The sequence below is a fragment of the Rhodnius prolixus genome, unplaced genomic scaffold (genome assembly GCF_049639745.1).
Source record: "Rhodnius prolixus isolate KJV_2025 unplaced genomic scaffold, Rpr scaffold_5, whole genome shotgun sequence".
Classification (NCBI taxonomy): Eukaryota; Metazoa; Arthropoda; class Insecta; order Hemiptera; family Reduviidae; genus Rhodnius; species Rhodnius prolixus.
In genome coordinates this window covers 27,919,726-27,939,335 of record NW_027411624.1, presented here as the reverse complement: position 1 = coordinate 27,939,335, position 19,610 = coordinate 27,919,726, and the positions used below count along the sequence as shown (strand labels likewise).

General features: G+C 31.0%; 2 protein-coding genes across 4 annotated transcripts in view; one reads left to right on the top strand and one right to left on the bottom strand.

The window, feature by feature from the left end:
• The window catches only part of LOC141458644 (uncharacterized), a 118,121-nt gene extending 112,741 nt beyond the window's left edge, over positions 1-5,380 (bottom strand). The window contains exons 1-2 of one of the 2 annotated variants that reach the window (XM_074136910.1): positions 2,839-5,380; positions 1,840-1,908 (exon numbers count right to left, since the gene is read on the bottom strand). In XM_074136910.1, the coding sequence (XP_073993011.1) occupies positions 1,840-1,908; positions 2,839-5,159 (2,390 nt within the window). In that variant the 5' untranslated portion in view covers positions 5,160-5,380. The remainder of the gene's footprint in view (positions 1-1,839; positions 1,909-2,838) is intronic. The other variant, XM_074136911.1, reaches the window with a different exon arrangement.
• A 1,821-nt stretch (positions 5,381-7,201) lies between these two features.
• LOC141457755 (uncharacterized) overlaps positions 7,202-19,610 on the top strand; it is a 36,125-nt gene continuing 23,716 nt past the window's right edge. The window contains exons 1-13 of one of the 2 annotated variants that reach the window (XM_074134983.1): positions 7,202-7,451; positions 8,405-8,527; positions 8,614-8,777; positions 9,880-10,056; positions 10,348-10,460; positions 10,559-10,737; positions 12,218-12,428; positions 14,022-14,275; positions 14,361-14,615; positions 14,702-14,846; positions 14,922-15,073; positions 15,168-15,332; positions 15,886-16,017. In XM_074134983.1, the coding sequence (XP_073991084.1) occupies positions 7,304-7,451; positions 8,405-8,527; positions 8,614-8,777; positions 9,880-10,056; positions 10,348-10,460; positions 10,559-10,737; positions 12,218-12,428; positions 14,022-14,275; positions 14,361-14,615; positions 14,702-14,846; positions 14,922-15,073; positions 15,168-15,332; positions 15,886-16,017 (2,218 nt within the window). In that variant the 5' untranslated portion in view covers positions 7,202-7,303. The remainder of the gene's footprint in view (positions 7,452-8,404; positions 8,528-8,613; positions 8,778-9,879; positions 10,057-10,347; positions 10,461-10,558; positions 10,738-12,217; positions 12,429-14,021; positions 14,276-14,360; positions 14,616-14,701; positions 14,847-14,921; positions 15,074-15,167; positions 15,333-15,885; positions 16,018-19,610) is intronic. The other variant, XM_074134985.1, reaches the window with a different exon arrangement.

Sequence of the window (19,610 nt, the reverse complement as noted above, 5' to 3'; positions counted from 1 at the left end):
TAGTTTTTTAAAAAAATAGCTGGTTAATATTATAGTTTTACAGTTTATATCGTCACTAAATAAACTGAAGTTAAATTAAACAAATTTAAATGAAAAGTTACAAAAGTATAAATAAATACCTACTAAATTATAGATTTTTGTTTTATATTTTTATATTCTTTTCCATTTCATTAATGTAGTGATAAAGTAAACAGCGGCGTGTCATAAATCAGAACTACCCTAAGTTATACTGTTCCTATACTATAGTTTTTCAAAAATAAATATATAAATTTTCAATTCTGCGGCATAAAAACTTTCTATTGGATAAACATTATGAAAAAATCTATGAATATAGCGTGTGTATGTTAAGACAGAAGTGCAAATTGATCCCTCTGAATGCTTGCAAATTAAAATAAAACATAAAAATTTAAAACCTAACTTCCCTTTTTCCCTTTGTACTCGTATGTGTCAAAAAAAAAAAAAAAAAAAATCATTTCTTAAGATCAAAAATTAACTATTTCGCCAAATTTAATAACTTAAGCCCCCAGATCTGCTGGGCAAATGCTCCAAATTTTCATTTTTTATATGAACAATTAATTTTCTTTCCTCAACAACGAAAGATACAGGATATACTTAGGCAAAGTAAAAGAAACGAAAGAGTTACAATCCCAAATTTTCTATGAAAGAACTGATCAGCAATAATCAAGATGAACGAAATGAATTTAAAATATTTACCATTAATTGACGGTTAGTACAGATTACAGTTAACGATCTAAAGCCTTGTAATTCGGAGATCTGTTCGGAATAGCCTGACTTCGTTTTAGCCATTCTCCTCTCTACTGTGTATCAAACATGTCGAAGATGGTGAACACAAAATTGAACAGATCACGTGAAAAAAAAACAAAAAAAAACTCCGAAATAAAAGAAAAATACATTCGTCATTTGAATGAAAGAGTGTTATTCAAAACAATTAATATATTCACATAAGCGTAACAATTTATATTTTTTGCTGCCATGTTTTCTAAACACATATAAACTTCGACTACCGCATCTAGTTCTAATTTGTCTCAATGGCATTCCCTTTTTTTAAAATAAATTAAATCATATCTTGATTATGAAAACACACCCAAACTTCAGGATTACTGATTATGCTCTTAAAAAACAAAACGGACAAATGCTGATTTCACTTAATCCCTTATGATTTTGAGATTTTCTTAAAACCTTAAGCATCAACCACTGGATACTTAGACTTACCATCCTGTACATACTGTTAAAAAAATAATAATAATAATAATAAGTAAACTTATTAAAATCATTAAAAAGATATAGAGGGTGGAGCAATTAGTTCAAAAACGAATAACCAAAATAAACAAAAAACAAAAATACAAAACAAACCAATGAGTAAAACAAAAACGGTATACAAACACATTTGTAAGCATTGAAAACCAGAAAAAAAAACATCAACTAAAAAAAACAACTTAAGACAAGCACAAGCAGAAAGGACCGAAAAAGGTAGTAGTGGAGTTAAAATATTTTATTTGAGAAAAACAGGTTTATTTATTTTTGGAAACAATAATTTTAACTGTCCCCACTTTTATCTTTATTTTTTTAATTAACTGGTTGTGTCGATAAGCTTTTTAAGAGAAATCCTCTATAGTGTACAAAAACTTACATCAAATATCATCACAGGATCTTCCTCACATTAATTTATTTAAGAGTTGAATTTCACACAAAGTTCAACTTTTAAAATTAAAATCCCATTGATCGATAAATAAGTTAACGGTAAGTGGTGGGGAAAGTCAAAATTTTAAGATTATTACTTTGGATTTTCTTTTTCTTTCAATGACCTCGCACTCTCACCTGTGTTGTACAGCTGGTGGCTGTAGTTCAAGGGCCGCACTGGCCAGAGCCCTCGCAAGGCCCCGCAAACTACACAACAACAGAAAAAAAAAAACAACAATTCTATTCAAAAAAATCTGCTCTCATAAGTGAACAATAAAGGTCCTTAAAGTAAAAAAAAAAAAAAAACCTTCTTCTTAAAAAACAAAATCCTCTAAAATCTATCTCCAAATGTTTCATTTAAATCTTGATCCTAAACCTTTGCAACCTCCTTATTTTCTTAGTCGGGCAAATATTGAAACACAAAGAGTAAAAAGAAAAATGAAGCTTGCGAAAGTTGAAGTTTTCTGAACAGGAATAAAATGAAATAAACTCTAAAATACTGAAAACATGATAATTTGATGAATGGTAATCATAATAATAATGTTTAAGCTTTGAATTAATACTGTTAATTATCTTTCCATAATAAAATAAAAAAGCTAATAATATGGCATAAGAATGTTTTCGTCGGAAAATAAGGAGATGCCTACTTTCAATTACTTTATAAAAGAAATATTTTTCCACAAAAGAAATGTATCAACATTGTTTATAATATGGCAAAAAGAGAAAACAAAAAGGTCAGTTAAGAAAAATGTTTATTAAAAGGGCATCAATCAAGAATAATTAAATAAAAATGAAGATGTGCTATTTTTTATTGAAAACCTAAAACCCCAAAAAGTAAAAATAACTAGAAATGAAACAAGAAAACGTAAAATACAATAACAAAAAACAAACAATTTCTAGTGCTTTTGGAGTTCAGTTTATTTTAATAATAAGCAAAATCATTCAAAAGCAAATAGCGTATAAAGCAAAATGGTGACCATGTGGTGAAAAATAAATTAAAAAAATAGTAATTTTTTTATCCCATCTACATCCTAAAGAAAAAAAAATCTACAGAAGGAAATGGAGGAAATAAAGTGCTAAATTTCACAATCTGTGCCATATCTTAAAACTACCAGCAAAAGAAAGCTTATGGCTGACCTTTCAGGATCTTCACTGCTGGGCTGCTGTTCATCAGGTGAAGCTGTCACTTCTGCCAGGGATTCTAAGAGTGCTGCCGTGGGTGCTGGCATATAATCTGTAGCTATCGCCAAAGGAGGTTGCTCTGATGTTGTACCTATAGATGACAGGACACTCACTGGTTCCGCAATTGATGACGGTAGAGAACTCACTACACTTGAAGCGTAAGATTGTGCAGGAGATCCTATGCTTGCATAACTTTGAGGCGTCTGTTGCATAATATTCGGAAGAGGTTGTGACATTGGCTGCTGACCTGCCATACTACATGGCAAGGAATACTGTACTGATGTTTGCACAGGAGGCGTCTGAGGCATTCCTGGAACCTGCTGCATTTGTTGAGCTATGGAAGTATATGTTTGCAAAGGTGGTAATGTTGCACTAGGACCTTGCATGGAAACAGGTAAACTGCTGCCTTGCGACATGGTTGGTAGCATACCTCCTATGGTCGAAGTTTGAGGCATTGAAGTTGGATAATACTGAGGTTGCAGATGTGGCTGTGATTGAATATTCATGATTGGTTGAGGCTGCATATTTGCAAGCATCTGATTTTGTTGGAAGTTTTGCAACTGAGGATGTATTTGATGAGGTAACATTCCTGTAGGTACTTGTTGCTGAGCACTCGGTTGGGAGACAATAGTTGGTTGGTTTTGAGTCAGTTGTTGTGTATATGATACTTGATGAACAGGTTGTTGAGGCATTTGCGGCATCTGTTGCTGCATCATTTGAGGTTGTTGAACAGGCTGTCCCTGTTGTTGCTGCATTGGCATTTGCTGAATACTTTGAGGTATACTCTGTGGCATATGTACTTGTTGAAGTTGTGGTTGTAGGGTCTGCTGAGGTGGAAGTTGCTGCTGCATCATAGGCTGTTGTTGTTGCATAGGCTGAAAAGGTTGTTGCGCCATAGACTGCTGTTGCTGAGGTTGATACTGCTGTTGAGGCTGATGCATTGATGGTATTTGCTGCATTTGTTGCTGCATCATGGGCTGTTGAATAGGCTGCTGGTTTTGCATCTGCGCTTGTTGTGGTTGCTGCTGGGGAGGAGGTTGCTGCTGTGGTTGTTGTTGGGTTTGCTGTGGCTGTTGTGGTTGTTGAGTTTGTTGTTGTATTGACATTACATTGGCATTAGCTAAAACTTGTTGCATTTGTTGCGACTGCAAGCTTTGATGCTGATTGGAATTTGCCATTATCTGTTGCATATGCACTTGTGACAGACTTTGAGCCTGTTGTGTCACCTGGGGTTGTTGCGTATTAACAACTGCATTAGGAGCCATCTGCATATTGCTCTGCAGAGACTGCCCTGGTGAAACAGATGTGTAAGAAGAAGGAAGTGTAGATGGAGCGCTAATAGGCATGTTATTCACTACTGGTTGATTATTATCTGCTGATTGAATATTCGCAGTATTATTATTAATTTGCTCAGTTATAGGTGCAGAAGCAACTACTGTTGCAGGAGCAGATGCTGGGACTGCACTTTGTGTAACCTCTTCTGCAGGTGCACCAGAAACTGGTACGTTATTCGTCGTATTACTCTCTTGCGCACAATATTCAGTCGTTAATGTATTCTGATGAGTACCGTCACTATCAGTTTTAACAGTACCTGATTGATTTTGTGCAATATTATGATCTAAATAATCCATACATACCCATCGGCCACGTTTAAAGGGTTCAGTACTTTCAATTTTAACCACTTTAAACCTCTCTGTTCTAGGTGCAGGTGGATGCATGTCTCTCATTTCAGGATCATGTTTAGTACTAACAACACCTAAATTTATAACACTTTCTGTCACTTCAACTGTCGTTCCACTATTTTCACAATTGTCAGTTTGGTTCGAAGCACTTTCACTATTCTCAGTTGATGCTAAAATTGCTAAACCATACTGAGAACTGGTGGGAATTACTGGAGCCGACACTAAAGATGATGAAGCGTTGAAGAAAACATCATCTTTGGAAAACGTATCTTCTGAATAACTAGGTGTTTCATTCTCTATATCAGTGACTCTCGAATTGTCAACTACTTCAGATATATCTTCTGTATGTGACTCATCTAAATCATCAGCTGAATCGTCACCTCCATCATTACTAGACCTACACCCTACTATCACACTAGTTATTTGAAACGAAGTTTTCTTCTTTGGCGTGGACGTTGATAAAGAATTAGGTTGACTAATCGCTTTATCGGGATCGGCTAGACGTAAGGTTTCACTAGTTGTACGGCTAACTGAATTGGTAAGCTTACTTTTTTCAGAATTTTTCGAAGAGAGTATACTTACACTGTCAGCCATGATAGTCCAACTCTAGTTTAAATTAAACTAACCACTACTCCTATACGGGCCATTTCGTATGGCCCATATAAACGTTAAACGCGACGAAACAACTGATATCACACTGTACATAAAAATCGCTCGGAACTAAACCACTTTCAATGAAAAAAAGAAGTGAAGAATGCATATAGCCTCCATTGCATCGGCCTTGAGTGAATTAAGACACTACTACAATAATATAACCTCCCTCTCAATGCTAACCTAATATATTCAGGATTTGAATGTGAATCACCATCAAATTACTAAAATAATAATAATATTAAAAGAAAATTTATTCATAATTATTTCTTCACTTAATACTATGAGAAAAGTGAAATATAAAATTGATCAGAAAACAACGATAATGTTTGATTAACCTGTAAGTAGCTGAGCCCTCCTTTTTTCAAATTTAATTCATGAGATATCATGTGGTGAAAGATAATTATTCTATAAAAATAAAAGCATTAAAATTTATCAATTTTTAGGCATTTATATTTTGTATTTTCTTAAACTTCAAAAAAATTAACAAAATAACATATTATTCAATTAAATTATAGGTAATTTTTCAATAAGTCCTGTGGTATTACTACAGAAGACATTCTTTTAAGCGAACCAAACGAACTTTAATTTTACAATTTTATAACCCTTTTATAAAGCTAATCTAAGCAAGTGATGGACAAAAATATTTAAAAACATTCAGCCAGAAAGGATTGAATAGTTATTTTGAATTATATATTGTATTTGTAATGATTTTTAATGTTCCGTGTTTATGAACTCGGAATGAAGGAGAATGGTTTACTTTTTGGTTTGAAACAATCCAAAAGTAGAAACATCCATCACTCAAAAATATTGCAATTTTCCAAAGTCATAGAGGATTTATAATCTCATTTCCTAAACTAAATTCAAAAATATTTTACAAATATGCAATAAAAGTGATGTTTTCAAAGTGAAACGATTATGCCCAATCTGGATAGTTAAACCATAAATCATAAAAGCAAGATGTAATGATAGCCAAATATATGCAAAGAAAATGAAGAACCACTAATTCAAAGAGTAGTCAGTGAAGAAAATGTGTAAAATAAAGCTCTTGATTTGACTTTTAACCCCTTAAAATAATTACTAACGTCATACAGTGAAATAAACGCAGTTAAGAATCCTACTTTTATTTATTTTTATAAATAATATATGTGCTTCTTAAAGCAATTGCATTTTTTAGGTAGTACTTAGTTTATTAACCATAATTATAATGATTTAGTACATTTAAAAAATGTTCAATTTATGTTTGAATTAGTTGTTAACTAACTAGAGTATTATTCCTATTGATAAAATAATGACTAGTTTTTTTTAAAAATATATTTTATTTTGTAGATGGATTTTAAGACTGTTACAAGCAGTTTTGCATTGATATGTATTAATTTGTATTGATGTGGGTACAAAAAAAAAAATTATTATTTTAGTGTTATTTTTATCTCTAATTATGATTTGAAGTTAATTCTTGATCTGCTTGTAGTCAAAAAAGCAGTATTCATTTGCAGAAGCTTCTTATTTCTATTAATGCATAAAACTCTTATTATGTACAATAATAAAATCCATCTCTGTCTGTTTTGAAAGGGAGATATGCTTGATATAAAAATTATTTCAACAAATTACTTGTTTGAACGTCCAATCTAGATTCGTTTTAATACATTCTTCTAGATTACGATATTTTTTTAGATTTAATTTGATAATGAATACAACATTAAAGCTATTTAACTTTAACATGTAATGGTCAAATAGTATGCAATAAAATAAAAAATATATTTGTAAAATAATTAATTAAAATATAATTTTGTCTAGATAACATTTTTTTTTTGAACTTATGCTAAAAGCTTTGGTAATAATGTAAACATAAAAGATTAGTAACCGCAATCTCTTCTTCCCCCCTCTCGACCACACTCTTCCGCCCCCGTCTGCTGTTCATTGGTGGGAAGTTGACAAATATTTATTTCCAGATAATCAAAAGATTAGTGATAAAATAATAAACAGTCTCCCTCATTCCCTGACCGGCTACTAAAGAAAACCCCCCCAAGAGAGAAGTGCAGTTGACGTTCTGGTTTATTAGGGGTTTATTCAGATAGAAAGGAATCATGTCCGACGGTGAAAAAGATTCCCCAGCATCCCCGTCTCAACTGGATCCAAAAAATAATCCGTCTCGTTTTGAAATGTATTGTGAAAAATTTGGAATCAACCCCAACTTGGTTATGCTGAAAGTAACACTGTTTATGATGTATGGAGGTAGGTGTTTCTTTAATCTTGAAAGCTTGGTGGAAAAATTTACAATGAAGTTTTACAATGAGAATTATTGAATATTAAAAATGAAACGAAAGGCAAAGAAATTGAAATGATAAATTGCAATAGAAAATTGTAGGAACTATACTTACAATTCTGTATTTTAGACTTGAATCCAAAATTGAATTTTCAGAATTTCCACTTTCCCACGTTCAGTACATGTATGCAATCATAATCGTCTGTTTTTCAGTTCTCCATGGTTTATTTCTCTGCACCCTCAACTTTTTCAGCATCATAAACTTCTATTGTCTCATATTGTGCCTGCAAAATTGACGGATTTACTTAAAGAGAACCATAGAATTATTTAGAAAAGTATAGAAACAAAAATTAATTTGTTCTAATACCATTTATGTATTAGTTTTCCTTCACACTTAGTTTTTCTTGAAGAAACACTATTGTTTTTTTCATCATTTTTCTGTTATATTAATCGTTTTATTAGTTCATAAGCAAAAAAGACAGATGAACGTTAAATCTCTTTGAAAAATAATTATTGGAATATTTGGATCCTTTTAAACTTATATTTAACATCACAAAAGACAATTTTTTACCCATTTAAGACATTAAAAAGTAGTTTATGTTTCATTCTGTTTCCAAAATTCGTGAACTTGAAATTATTCTCTTGATTAGCTTTAGATTGTACAGCTATAAGAAACTGGATCTTTACTTTTAGTTGTCTACTGTTTTTCTTATTGTATTTCAGAATACATCAGAGACCTACAATAAAACTGTATAAGATACCGTTCTAATAAGAAGGTTATAATAATAAACTTTCTCAGAGTTCAAGACATAAATATCCGTAGCTAATTATTAATTTATTAAAATGCATCACCATGTATTTGTTTTGAAAGTTCTTCTCTTATCCGTTAAGTGAATAGTATCTTCTTTGTTTCCTTACCTAGCAAGTGCATCTTTACTTCCATTCCTAACAATCCACATGCAAAGTATTGGTTTAACTGTAGAAGAAATAGCCATAGTATATCTGGCACTTCCACTGACAACATTTCTTAGTCCACCTGTGACAGGTGAGTAGGTTAACAATATTACTTGCAAAAAAAAAAAAAAAATAATTAAAACATATTTTTCTTCTTTTTTTCGTGCAAAACAAAAGGCTTTCTGGTAGACAAATTTGGACATTACAAGTCAGTAGTAATATTTGCTTTGGTTCTCAATGGTATCTTTCATCATGCCTTGATGATGATACCGCAAAAGGAAATTCCTGGAAAAATGCCAGTTGCATATGTTTTAAGACATCCTAACACTGGAAAAGTTGAGGTAAATAAAACATTTTGGTTAGCTTATTAAACGTCTCTATCCAAAGGTTGTAAGTGGATAGCTGTTTACCTTTAGCATTTATCACATTTACAACATGCACATTTACTTGCCAGCAGAAAATAAATTTAAAAAATGCTTATTTCGCTTTAAAATAAAAAAAAATATCTAAACGACAAATATTTCTTAAGATCCACAACTGAATTTATTAAGTTCGTAAAAAAAAATATTATATTGTCCTAGAATTTAAATGCATCAATTCTAATGTTGGCCTTTTGGCTAAACGATAGCTTCTTTTTTTCTTTTTCTTTTACGTTAGCTTCTGTTTAAAATGCCATAAACCTTACTAAACCAAATTATGTGAGATTCTCTCTTAGTAATTATTATGATTTCCTAGCTTATCTCTATACAGTAAATTATGTCTCATTGTTCTCTAGTAAGAAAAACAATTTACCAAGCATATAAATCACAATTATGTTTTCTAAATTAACACTGTACGGATAATAATTTCTTATTAAAACATTATATTACCATAAAATAATAAATCTATATGCAGAATTTTATACATTCATTGTTTACCCCAAGATTAACAACTTTGTAGACAAATTACAAAAAATAATTCCTGAGCTTGTATCTATCTCATTCTTAGGAACTGGTAGCCCATTTAATAAAAATATAAGAATCATTTGTTTGCGGTTAAACTAATTTTACAATTTTTTTTTATAAAAAAGTACCACACCATCTCATTATCAAAACTAACCACCTTTGGATTTCAGTACACTAGAAAGTAAAAAATAACTTTAGATATAAAGAAACTAAAAATGGCCAAACCTAAGATGGCTATTTCAATTTAACGGTTAGATTTTTAACACAATTTTTTACTCTTTTTTTTATCTGATGCAAAGCTTTAATTATACTCGTACTTCAAACAAAAACATTTATTTTTTTTAGACGTTGAAATTAAATTGCATTTTTTTTTTGACTAAGTGAAAAGAAAATATCTTTACTCCCCTGAAAGAAAAGCTAACTTTCTCCAGTGTACATGAAAGGATTTTCAGTGCATGAACATTACAATTACTGAAATGGAATGGCACACAATTTTCAGGTTTGGTGGAGCCCTTGTCCTAGCAGGGAATGTCCAGAAGAAGAAGAACTTAATTTAGTTCTTGATGATTGTCAGGATTACTGTTTGTTGAGGAATTCCACGAAAAAACCTAGCTTGCTAGCTGGTATTCATCAAAGCATTGCTGTTCGACCACCAACTTTCATTAACACTAACGGAGTAAGAAAATATTTTTGTTGAATTCGTATGAGAATTTTTTTATTCAAAGTTGTGAGAGGCAAGTTTAAATTACAATAAAGTATAAAAATAAGACGAACTGATAGCATCAATCAAGAATGTAAACAGTTTATTATATGTAACGTCTGGTCATTAGACAATACTTTAGCTTTACTTAAACCTTAATACAATTTTCTAAAACAAACCTCTTACTATTTTGTTATCTATACCGCATTTGTAGCAAATTTTTACAAAAAAAATTATTTTTGTTAAACTAAATTGATTTGCTTATAGGTTGGATGTGTTCAAGGTTCTGTCGTAAATGATAAGATTCCTACTTTTGGGCTTGTACCTGAAGATTTACATTTCCATTTGGAAAAGAAAAAACATAACGGCACTAATGTTCAGTAAGTAAATATTAAAAAACAAAATATGTTATACTCAAAAAATGTTACTGAGTAAAAAAAACAAAACAATGTTATAAACTAGTGTTCTCTTCAAACAGAAAAAAGAAAAAAGTTGGGAATTCTGGCAAAAATGCAACTGGAAAAGCAAAAGGCAAAGATAATTCTACAGGACTGACTTTGTTAAAACCTAATGCCACGGAGGCTCCCCAAGAAGAACAGTCAGCTTTTTTTCTTGTTGACATGCATCCAGATTTAATGGATCCAGTGGAACATCTTGGTGATTATTATTTTTTCTTTTTTCTTTTTTTTTTTTTGTATCTGTATGGAATTTGAAGATTCCATAAAACGGTATTATTAGACTCTCTCCTGATAAATGGTAATGATTTAAGAAGAGAAAACTAGCCTCAAAGAGGCCTGAAGTTTTTGGGCAATTAAAAACAAAAAACATTAACTCTTTCTCTTATTGGTTAGTCACAATAACAAATTACTATTTTCTAAAAGTTAAATAGAAGTCTGATGGAGATACGAAGTTTCTTTTATTATTGTTCTTAGGATATTGGAGATTCTTGAATATGAATTTTTACCTATGAAATCGCCTCGTCTAGTCTAGAAAAATTTTAAATTGGGTTCATAGATGATGTCTCAGATCTCCAGAACCATACAGGAAATTATTTGTTCTCCAAAAGCTTTTAATAAAAAACATGGTACTTTAATGCATACGCTATAAAGGTTTAAATACATTCAACGAAACAGATTCAATAAAACCATGATGAATTCAATGAGCCTCTCTGCGAAGTTTCACTTCATTGAATTTTGCATTGGATCAATCTGATATTTAGTATGGAATTCCTCAAGTACAAACAATTCAATTAGTTTTTTTGTGAGTTTTATAGGAACAGGTATGAATTTCACATCTTTACTTGCATTTTAAATTAAAGATTTGGCAATATTTAGTTTAAAAATGTAATCAGTATCTAAAACTATCACTTACAATTTGCCAAGATTTTACTTATCTAATAGAATTGATGTGGTTCACAATTTCGAACAGTTGATTTCATACAAGAATTAGGTAAGGTACAGCATTTGAAACTAATTAAGAAAAAAGTACAAAGAATTCAAACATAGTAACATCAATAAAGTAACCAATTAAATGACTGAAACTTTTGAATTTTAATGATACTGATTAAATTTGTAAACTAAAAAAATGCTAATCTACAATTTAAAAGGAGAGTAAAGCAATAAAATTCATAACTGTTCCTACAAAACTCATTACTCTCAAAAAAACTAATCAAAGTGGATTCTTTATTTGTTTAATCTATGTTACCTAAGATAGTATTTATTAATATGTTATCTTCCTTATGTTTACTTCTCACTTATCAATACTGTCTTTATTACAAACCCTTCATATATTAAAATATGGTATGTATACTCTACAAATATTAAAGTAGCATTTTTAAATAACAATGAAATATTTCAATTCTACAACACGTTCACTTTCAGCTACATAGAAACGAGTATCAATTAAAACCAATCAAATAACTTCTTAAAAATGTTCCTGTCCCACCATATCAAGTATTTACTTAAAGAAAAACTTTCAATCCGAAATTCTATCAAGTTTTAAACCTAAATTAGAGAATAACATAATTTTGATTTAATTACATAGCAAATTAAAAAAAATAGTTATAAAGACAGAATTTAATCTATTTATATTATTATATAATATCAAATATATTCTAACTTGAATGAGAACTTTATAGGAATTGAAATGGAACCAGATGACAGTGATGAACCTGTGACTGATTTTAGACAACATTTTAGTAAAGAAATGTTAGTCACGAATGGTGTAAATTATACAGCCCTGGAAGAATCAGATCTAAGATGTGGAGGTTTTGTAGTAGCCACAAATCTTACATATGACACTCTAAGAGAATTGGCTGCTGACTGTATGCTACAGATTTGTCAGTTTAGGTAAAATAATTATATATATATTTTCTATTATTATTATTATTCGTAAAGGATCAATATATTCCTCGTTCTGAACTTCTAAGAAGAAATCAAAAATCCTATTATGAGGATGCTCAAGAAGTGTGGTTTAATTTAGACAAGCTTTCTGAACATCTATTTAGAAGATAGTAAAATGTATTTTTTCACCACGCTTATTCTAGATTTTTCTGTTATAATTATTTAGATTTTAAAAAAAATCCTCATTGGGACACTTAATCAACACAGTTCTTCTCCATGATAGGGACTACAAATTACAGATTTTTTATTCCTGTCCAAGGAAAAGTATACTTAGGAGGAGGTATGTTAGGAAATGATATTTTGTTTAGAAGAGGAATATTTTAAGAGCGATATAATTTTCGGTTGCAGGCCGGAGTGCCCACACCTCTTCTTTCTACTTTCAAATGTAGTTTGTAGTGATAACTTATTTAATCTAACATGATTGATTTGATCTGATGCAACTATACCTGCATATAATATTTCTAGCAAACAGAGTTAATTCAGAAATTTTAGGATTCAATTTAGGCAGTGCATTGACATTTCCTTTGTTATATTTAAGGTAGATAATAATATAATTCCTGGAAGAGGTAGCCGTTTTTTTTTTTAAAGTGCAAGTACCTTACAGAAGTGAAACATTCTGATTTCAGTAATAATAACTACAGATTAAAAGTAAATTTCAATTGTTCAATATGGATCTGCAATTATGCATGATATCGTTAATTGTTAATATTTATACATTACAACTATCACTCTTTAATTCTGAACAGTTTAAGATTTTCATCATGTTCAGAGTGTAGTCTGCAAATACTACAGAAACCGAGGAATCAAACACTAAAAATGGGTGAAAATCAGTAATCTGACAGAATTAAAGAAAAAAAGCAAGCTGCAAGGATAAAATCAACACAAAATAAAACATAAAAAAAGCATACAAATAAATAAATAGAGGTTAGTAAATAAATATACCTGAAGAAACTAGACAAAAAATGCACAGTCTTTTGTACTCTTGCTTCTCTGAACGTAAAGAAGTTCTGCAAAAACATGCCCCATAATTCTGAAATATTGTACAGAAATGAATAAAAACAAATATCTAAATTATTCTTGCATTAAAAATTCAAAAACGAAATGAAATGTTTATGTCTAATTTTGTGAAATATTATTTTTGTTTTTTTTATTTTATTAGTGAGGATGACTTCTTTGCTAAGAACAATTTAATTTAGCACTGAATATTTCAATCTAAAAAGACCATCCTGGATACCTCACCGACAATAGACATTTTCCCTGTATAGCGAATGACTGTGTTACTCATGTAAAGTTGTTAATGTACCATGTTGTTGATGCATGCTGAAGATGGTCTCTTTAGGTTCAAAATTCCAGAAAGTATTCATTAAAAGAAGTAATCACTAATTTACTAGTACATTGGTTCCATTTCAATAGTTTTAATTAACAATCAGAATTGAGTAATGAATTGTCAATTGAACATTACAAAATCTAAATTCCACAGTTTATAAATGATTAAATCTCAGTTTACATAATTTTCTGCTTCTCTAAAACGGATAACAGGGATGGTGGTCCAGAGGTTTGTCCCCCTGACTACAAGGAATCAGAGGACTATGTGTTTTGGACTTATTTTGCATTGAGATTTTTGGGAACTACCATGTTGTCAGCATCCGTTACAGTTATGGACCCTATTGCTTTACACATGGTACAACAATATGGCGGAGAATTTGGAAGAGAACGTCTTTTTTCTACAATTGGGATGGCCATCTTTTCACCATTGTCTGGAGTTCTTATTGATTACAGCAGTCGTAAATTAGGTTCGAAAAAAATGAAGTTTGTTGCAAAAATGATTAGATTGGTTTTAGTCTCATAAACGAATTAGTTTTTTTTTTTTTATTTCAGGATACACAGATTATTCGGCTGCATTTTACACCTACAGCGCATTAATGGCGGCCTCAGCACTCTCTGTGTTAATGATGCCAATTCGAGCCAAACTACCTGCAGATAATCTACTAAGGGATATGATTAGATTAATAAAAATGCCTCACATTATACTATTTATACTGTTTTTATTTATTCTCGGAAACTGTTGGGGTTTTATAGAATCATATCTGTTTCTATACCTTAAAGAACTTGGAGCTTCTAACTACCTTTTAGGCAAGTTTAATATGGATAATTTTGTTGTTTTTAACAAAGAAAAGTGCTCATTGTTCACTTAATATTTCAAAATATTTTTTCCGCAGGAGTAACTGTATCCGTTGGAACACTGAGCAGTATACCTTTCCTTTATGGTGCAGAGAAGATTACCAGCAAGTATGGACATGTAAACATCATAGTCGTGGCTTTTTTTGCTCATGCAGCACGCCTGACTGGCTATTCCTACATCGAGTCAGTATTTTAAATTATTAATTTTCTGGAGTGTTCACTTCAATTAAATAACTTTTTGAACATCATGAATTCCAGCAATGCTTGGTGGTGTTTTCCATTTGAAGCAATTGAATCTTTATCAGTTCACCTTATGTGGGTAGCAGCTGCTACGTACTGCGCCATTATAGCCCCAAAAAGCCTTTTGGCTACTTTAATTGGAGTTCTAGGAATGGCACATTTTAGTCTAGGTAAGCGCTTTTGTTTTTTGTTTTGCTTTTCATTACAACATAACATTTGCTTTTCATAATAGCATAACTTCAATATAAATATAATTTGTCAAAGGCAGAGGTAGTGGAAGTTTTTTCGGTGGTCTACTGATTGGAACAGTTGGAACTAGACAATCATTTAGATTGATGGGTCTTTTGGCGGTCTCTGCAGGTGTAATATATGGATTAATGCATTTTTTCTGGCTTCACAAATATTCAGAGACTACGGAAAAATCAAAAGGTACACAATTTTAAAAATATTTCAAACCTTTTTGAACTTATTTTTTGTAATAGAAGAAAGTAAACTTTTTTAGGCTACTTTAGCGGATAGAAAATAATTTCTGCCTTATTTTGAGAGAAGGAATTAGATCTCAAGTTAGTTTAGCGTAGGACAGTATTAAAATTAGTACATAATAGAGTGTTGTTTTTTTTAGGAGTACCTAAACAGTCCGAAAAGAAACACCAACCTTAGATGTAACAATGTAAGAGATATTATAACTGTTAGAAGCATGATCCCAGAAGATGAGTAGTCCTTAGGTCAAAAGCTAGGCGAAAAATAAAAAAAATATGACTGAAATTAGCAATAATCTTTCTTCAACTTAAACTATGTTTATATAATTATTATAAAAGACGGTACAGAAATAATTTCTTGATGTCATTAATCCGAAATTCATGGAACTACCCTTACAAGCATCTTCGTTACCTGTCAAAAGTTGATTTTTAATGTCACTATTTGCCACTTACCAATAAAGTCCTGTTAAGATGTAAATAATTTCCTTATTGAAATTTTTTAGATTCTGGAGAAGTTGAGAAACTCAATTCCGAAGATTTGGAGAAAGATGAAAAAGAAAGACTCTCAGAAAGCTGCGAAAGATTAAGTTTGATGATAAGGTTCAACCACAGAGGGTCCCTTTCATCACTTACAGGTAAATTTTTAAATATAATATATAAACATTAATCAAACTTAATTGTTTACATCCTTCCTAGGAAAATAATCCCACCAACTGAACATTAAGTTAGGAGTAAAACTATTGTATTCAAAATTAAATTTATTGAATAAATAATATTTTGATACCAATATTAAGAAACTAAAAGAAACGGAGTTCAGCTTCTTTTTTTTCTCTGCCAAGTAAACAGCAAGAAAGCATTAGAGGGTAATAGAACAAATTTGTTGGGAAAGAATCTTCTTGGAGTAATGAAGATGTTCATAACACGGGTATTCTTCACCGAAACTTAATGCAGTTAAATAAATAAATAGCCTAATTGCATTATGCTCTTTGTCAAAGACTTAAGATATGACTAAGAAATTAGTGTTGAAACAATCATTGCTTATAACTCTTGATGATAGGACTTAAATGGAATAAAAACACAAGATGTAAATATGTAGAAAAGTTTGGTAGATAGAGCAATAGGAGAGTTGGCTTCCCTCATAATTATCGTTTTACAGTGACTATCAAATATAGAAGGCAACGAAATATGAGTAAAAATTCGGATCAACTAATCACCAATTTTTTCAGACGGGGGTTTAAGTCCAACTACCAATGATATAGAAACCAATGAAGGATTCCTGAGGTGCGATTATTGCTAATGGAAAACTTTTAGAATATTCTATATGCTAAAACAGAAAATTAAAAAGAAAAAATTCTTTGGAGTATTTTTTGTTCTACGAAGAAATGAAGTTTTTTTTTTCCACACTTACATGAAACTCACATGAAAATTGGAGAACGGAAAAGCTGCCACCTTAACTTGATTGACTGAAGGGAATCAGGTGTTAAAAGAAACCATTTGGTAAAGCAAAAGATGCTTATGGTTTATTTGGATTTTCATGCTATTAATGTGTAATGCTGCTGATGTCCAGAACAACTTTTTTCTGCTAAATATTATGTTAGGAATGAATTTACTTAAAATGATTAAAAATTTAAGTATTTAGGGACATATAAGAATATAAATTTTCGATGTTATTTATAGTTAAGTAGTTACTATGTGAGAAATAGTTTTAATTTAAAAAGCTAGAGCATTTGTAATGTTCCAAAGTTAAAGCATGTCATGCTATCTTTTGGTGATACAACAAACTAATGCTACCATCGTACACAATATTCCTTTTTTAATTTGACCAATTTCATTAGGGTTTATTAAATTATTAATAAACTGGTAAAATTTTTTGATTTAATATAATTAAAATTGCAAAAATTATTTAACTGTGTTTAGAAAACCCAAATTAAATAAACGAGTACAGGTAACAAGAATACTTTCCCAGTATTGGACCTACTTTATTTTGTTTCTATACCATTTAAATATATAAAAATGCACTACCTATTCTTATTATGCAACTCATTATTATTCGCATTTTAGTGAATGAAAAGCCAAAGAATTAGGAAAAGAATCCAAATTTCTAAATAACCAACCAAATTTCTAGCATATTTATTCAAAACAATTGTGTATGATACTCATCTTTCATTTTTTGTATCTAAAACAATTATTCTTGAAAAATTTGACAGTATAATATCCTGAAAGATTATTTGCTTTTAAAATTTTAAGGGAACACAAATTTATAATTGCATTGCGAAGGGAGTAACCTAATTGTAATTAGATTGCAGACTATCATGTAGCGCCTCTATGAATCCCAAATAAAACTTCAAATGCCCTTTGGCGATTCACATTTATTACTAAATGGTTATTAGATTCGTGGTTCACTCCTCCCAAAAATAATATAATAAAGAAAAAAGTATTCCAATACGGTGCTACATGTGTATATGTGTAACTTGTATATTGTTCAGTATATTTGGTCACTGATTCTTCAATTCAGAAGGACAATAGTATACAAGTCGGAGGCACATTTTCTTTTGCAAAAAAAAATAAAAATAATAATTTTATTTTCAATAAAAAAGTGAGGAAAAGCTGGAGTAGAAATCTAAAATATATTTTTGAACAAAGAGAAAACTTATATTTCAATGCGCCTAAAATATCATTAAGTTATCAATAGAGCCCATTTATTAATTTAAAAGCTTTTCCGTGCTTTTTATTATTCAAGGATACATTTTCCTAAATTGAAGTCCCTCTGTCTTCATTCATATAAATTGTCTCGGTCAAATTAGATTTGATTTCGCTTTTACAGACTTATCCTAATTTTTAAGCATAGAAGAGGTGACTTTAAATTCTTTACATAACAGAATTATAGAATGTGCTTAAAGGATAATACCGAATTACAAACCCAATTAGAGCTTCTAAACATCCTTAATGATATCTTTGGTTCCAAATGAAATATTATATGACCATTTATTAATATAAAGGCGAATATATTAATAAAATTAATTTTACTGTAACAAATAGATACGGTTAAGTTTTGCAGTACAATCTTATTCTTAGATGGTTCAAATTTTGTTATTATGGCCCATTAAATACCAATTTTTAGCACAGATATTACTAATGCTAATCAAAATAGTCTATCAGAACATCCCTACCAGTTCCAGAAGGATGCACGATAAAAGACAGTAAGATATAAAAAAAAACATTAGATTTACAAAAAAATGAAAAAATCAGTCTTCGCAGATTTAAGTCCGTCGGTAAATTGAGAATTCGTACAGTACGTACCCGATCTTTCAAATGGTCAATTCCGATTCTTAATTTGCACTCCATCTCGAAACATTCGAGTAACATTAAGAGTAAATTCCTTCGCCTTCCTGCTCTCCAGCAGATAAAACCGAATAAAATCGGTTTTTTTAATAATGAATAAATAATGTGGAACCAAGAAATTTGTACAATGAAGTGGTCATAGCGATCTGGATGTTAGGTGGGCCTTTAGGAAGATGTATCCCCGAATAAGTAACTACAAAAGTTGTTGAAAGTAAACATAAATGGTACTAACAGGAATGGTAGACTGCGGTCTCAGTGGAATAGTGGGGTATCTTACGATACAAAAATCATCCTTGATGATGACAACATTAGATCGGGGTTCTTTTGTCACGTCTTGAAAGATGAGGCCTAAACTGGCGCAAGCGAGTTGATAACGTATGAGGTGAATTTGTCTAAATCCACTGGTAACACCTATAAAACCAAAAAATACGTGTTAATATTCAATTTTGGTTAAGAATGGTAAATAAAAGTATCAGGTTTTAAATAAAGCCAAACCACAGCGACATTTCCGGCCTCTCGAGGGAAACTCCAGAAAGAAAGGGATGTCGGCCTTAGGATAAGCTCTCTCCCGATACTACTTCCTGTAATCCTGGCACCTGTTCCTGTCACGCTCTCCTTAGATATTCCAAGAAGCACCCCCAAATTAAGAAGTTAGACGGGTTTAGGTACACGTACGGATAACTAACAACTTTCTATTGGAATCCTATGCATCAGGGGGCCTACAAGTTGGAGTAACTACTCCCAGGGGCTAGATCCTTCTACTCTCTACATCTTCAGGGAGGATGCATCTCACTTCGAACTTCAAACTACCCAGTTCTCTAGTGAAATAGAAGGAAGAGAGGAGGGCTGGAAAATCGGAATAACTAATATTTCAGTTAACTGGGAA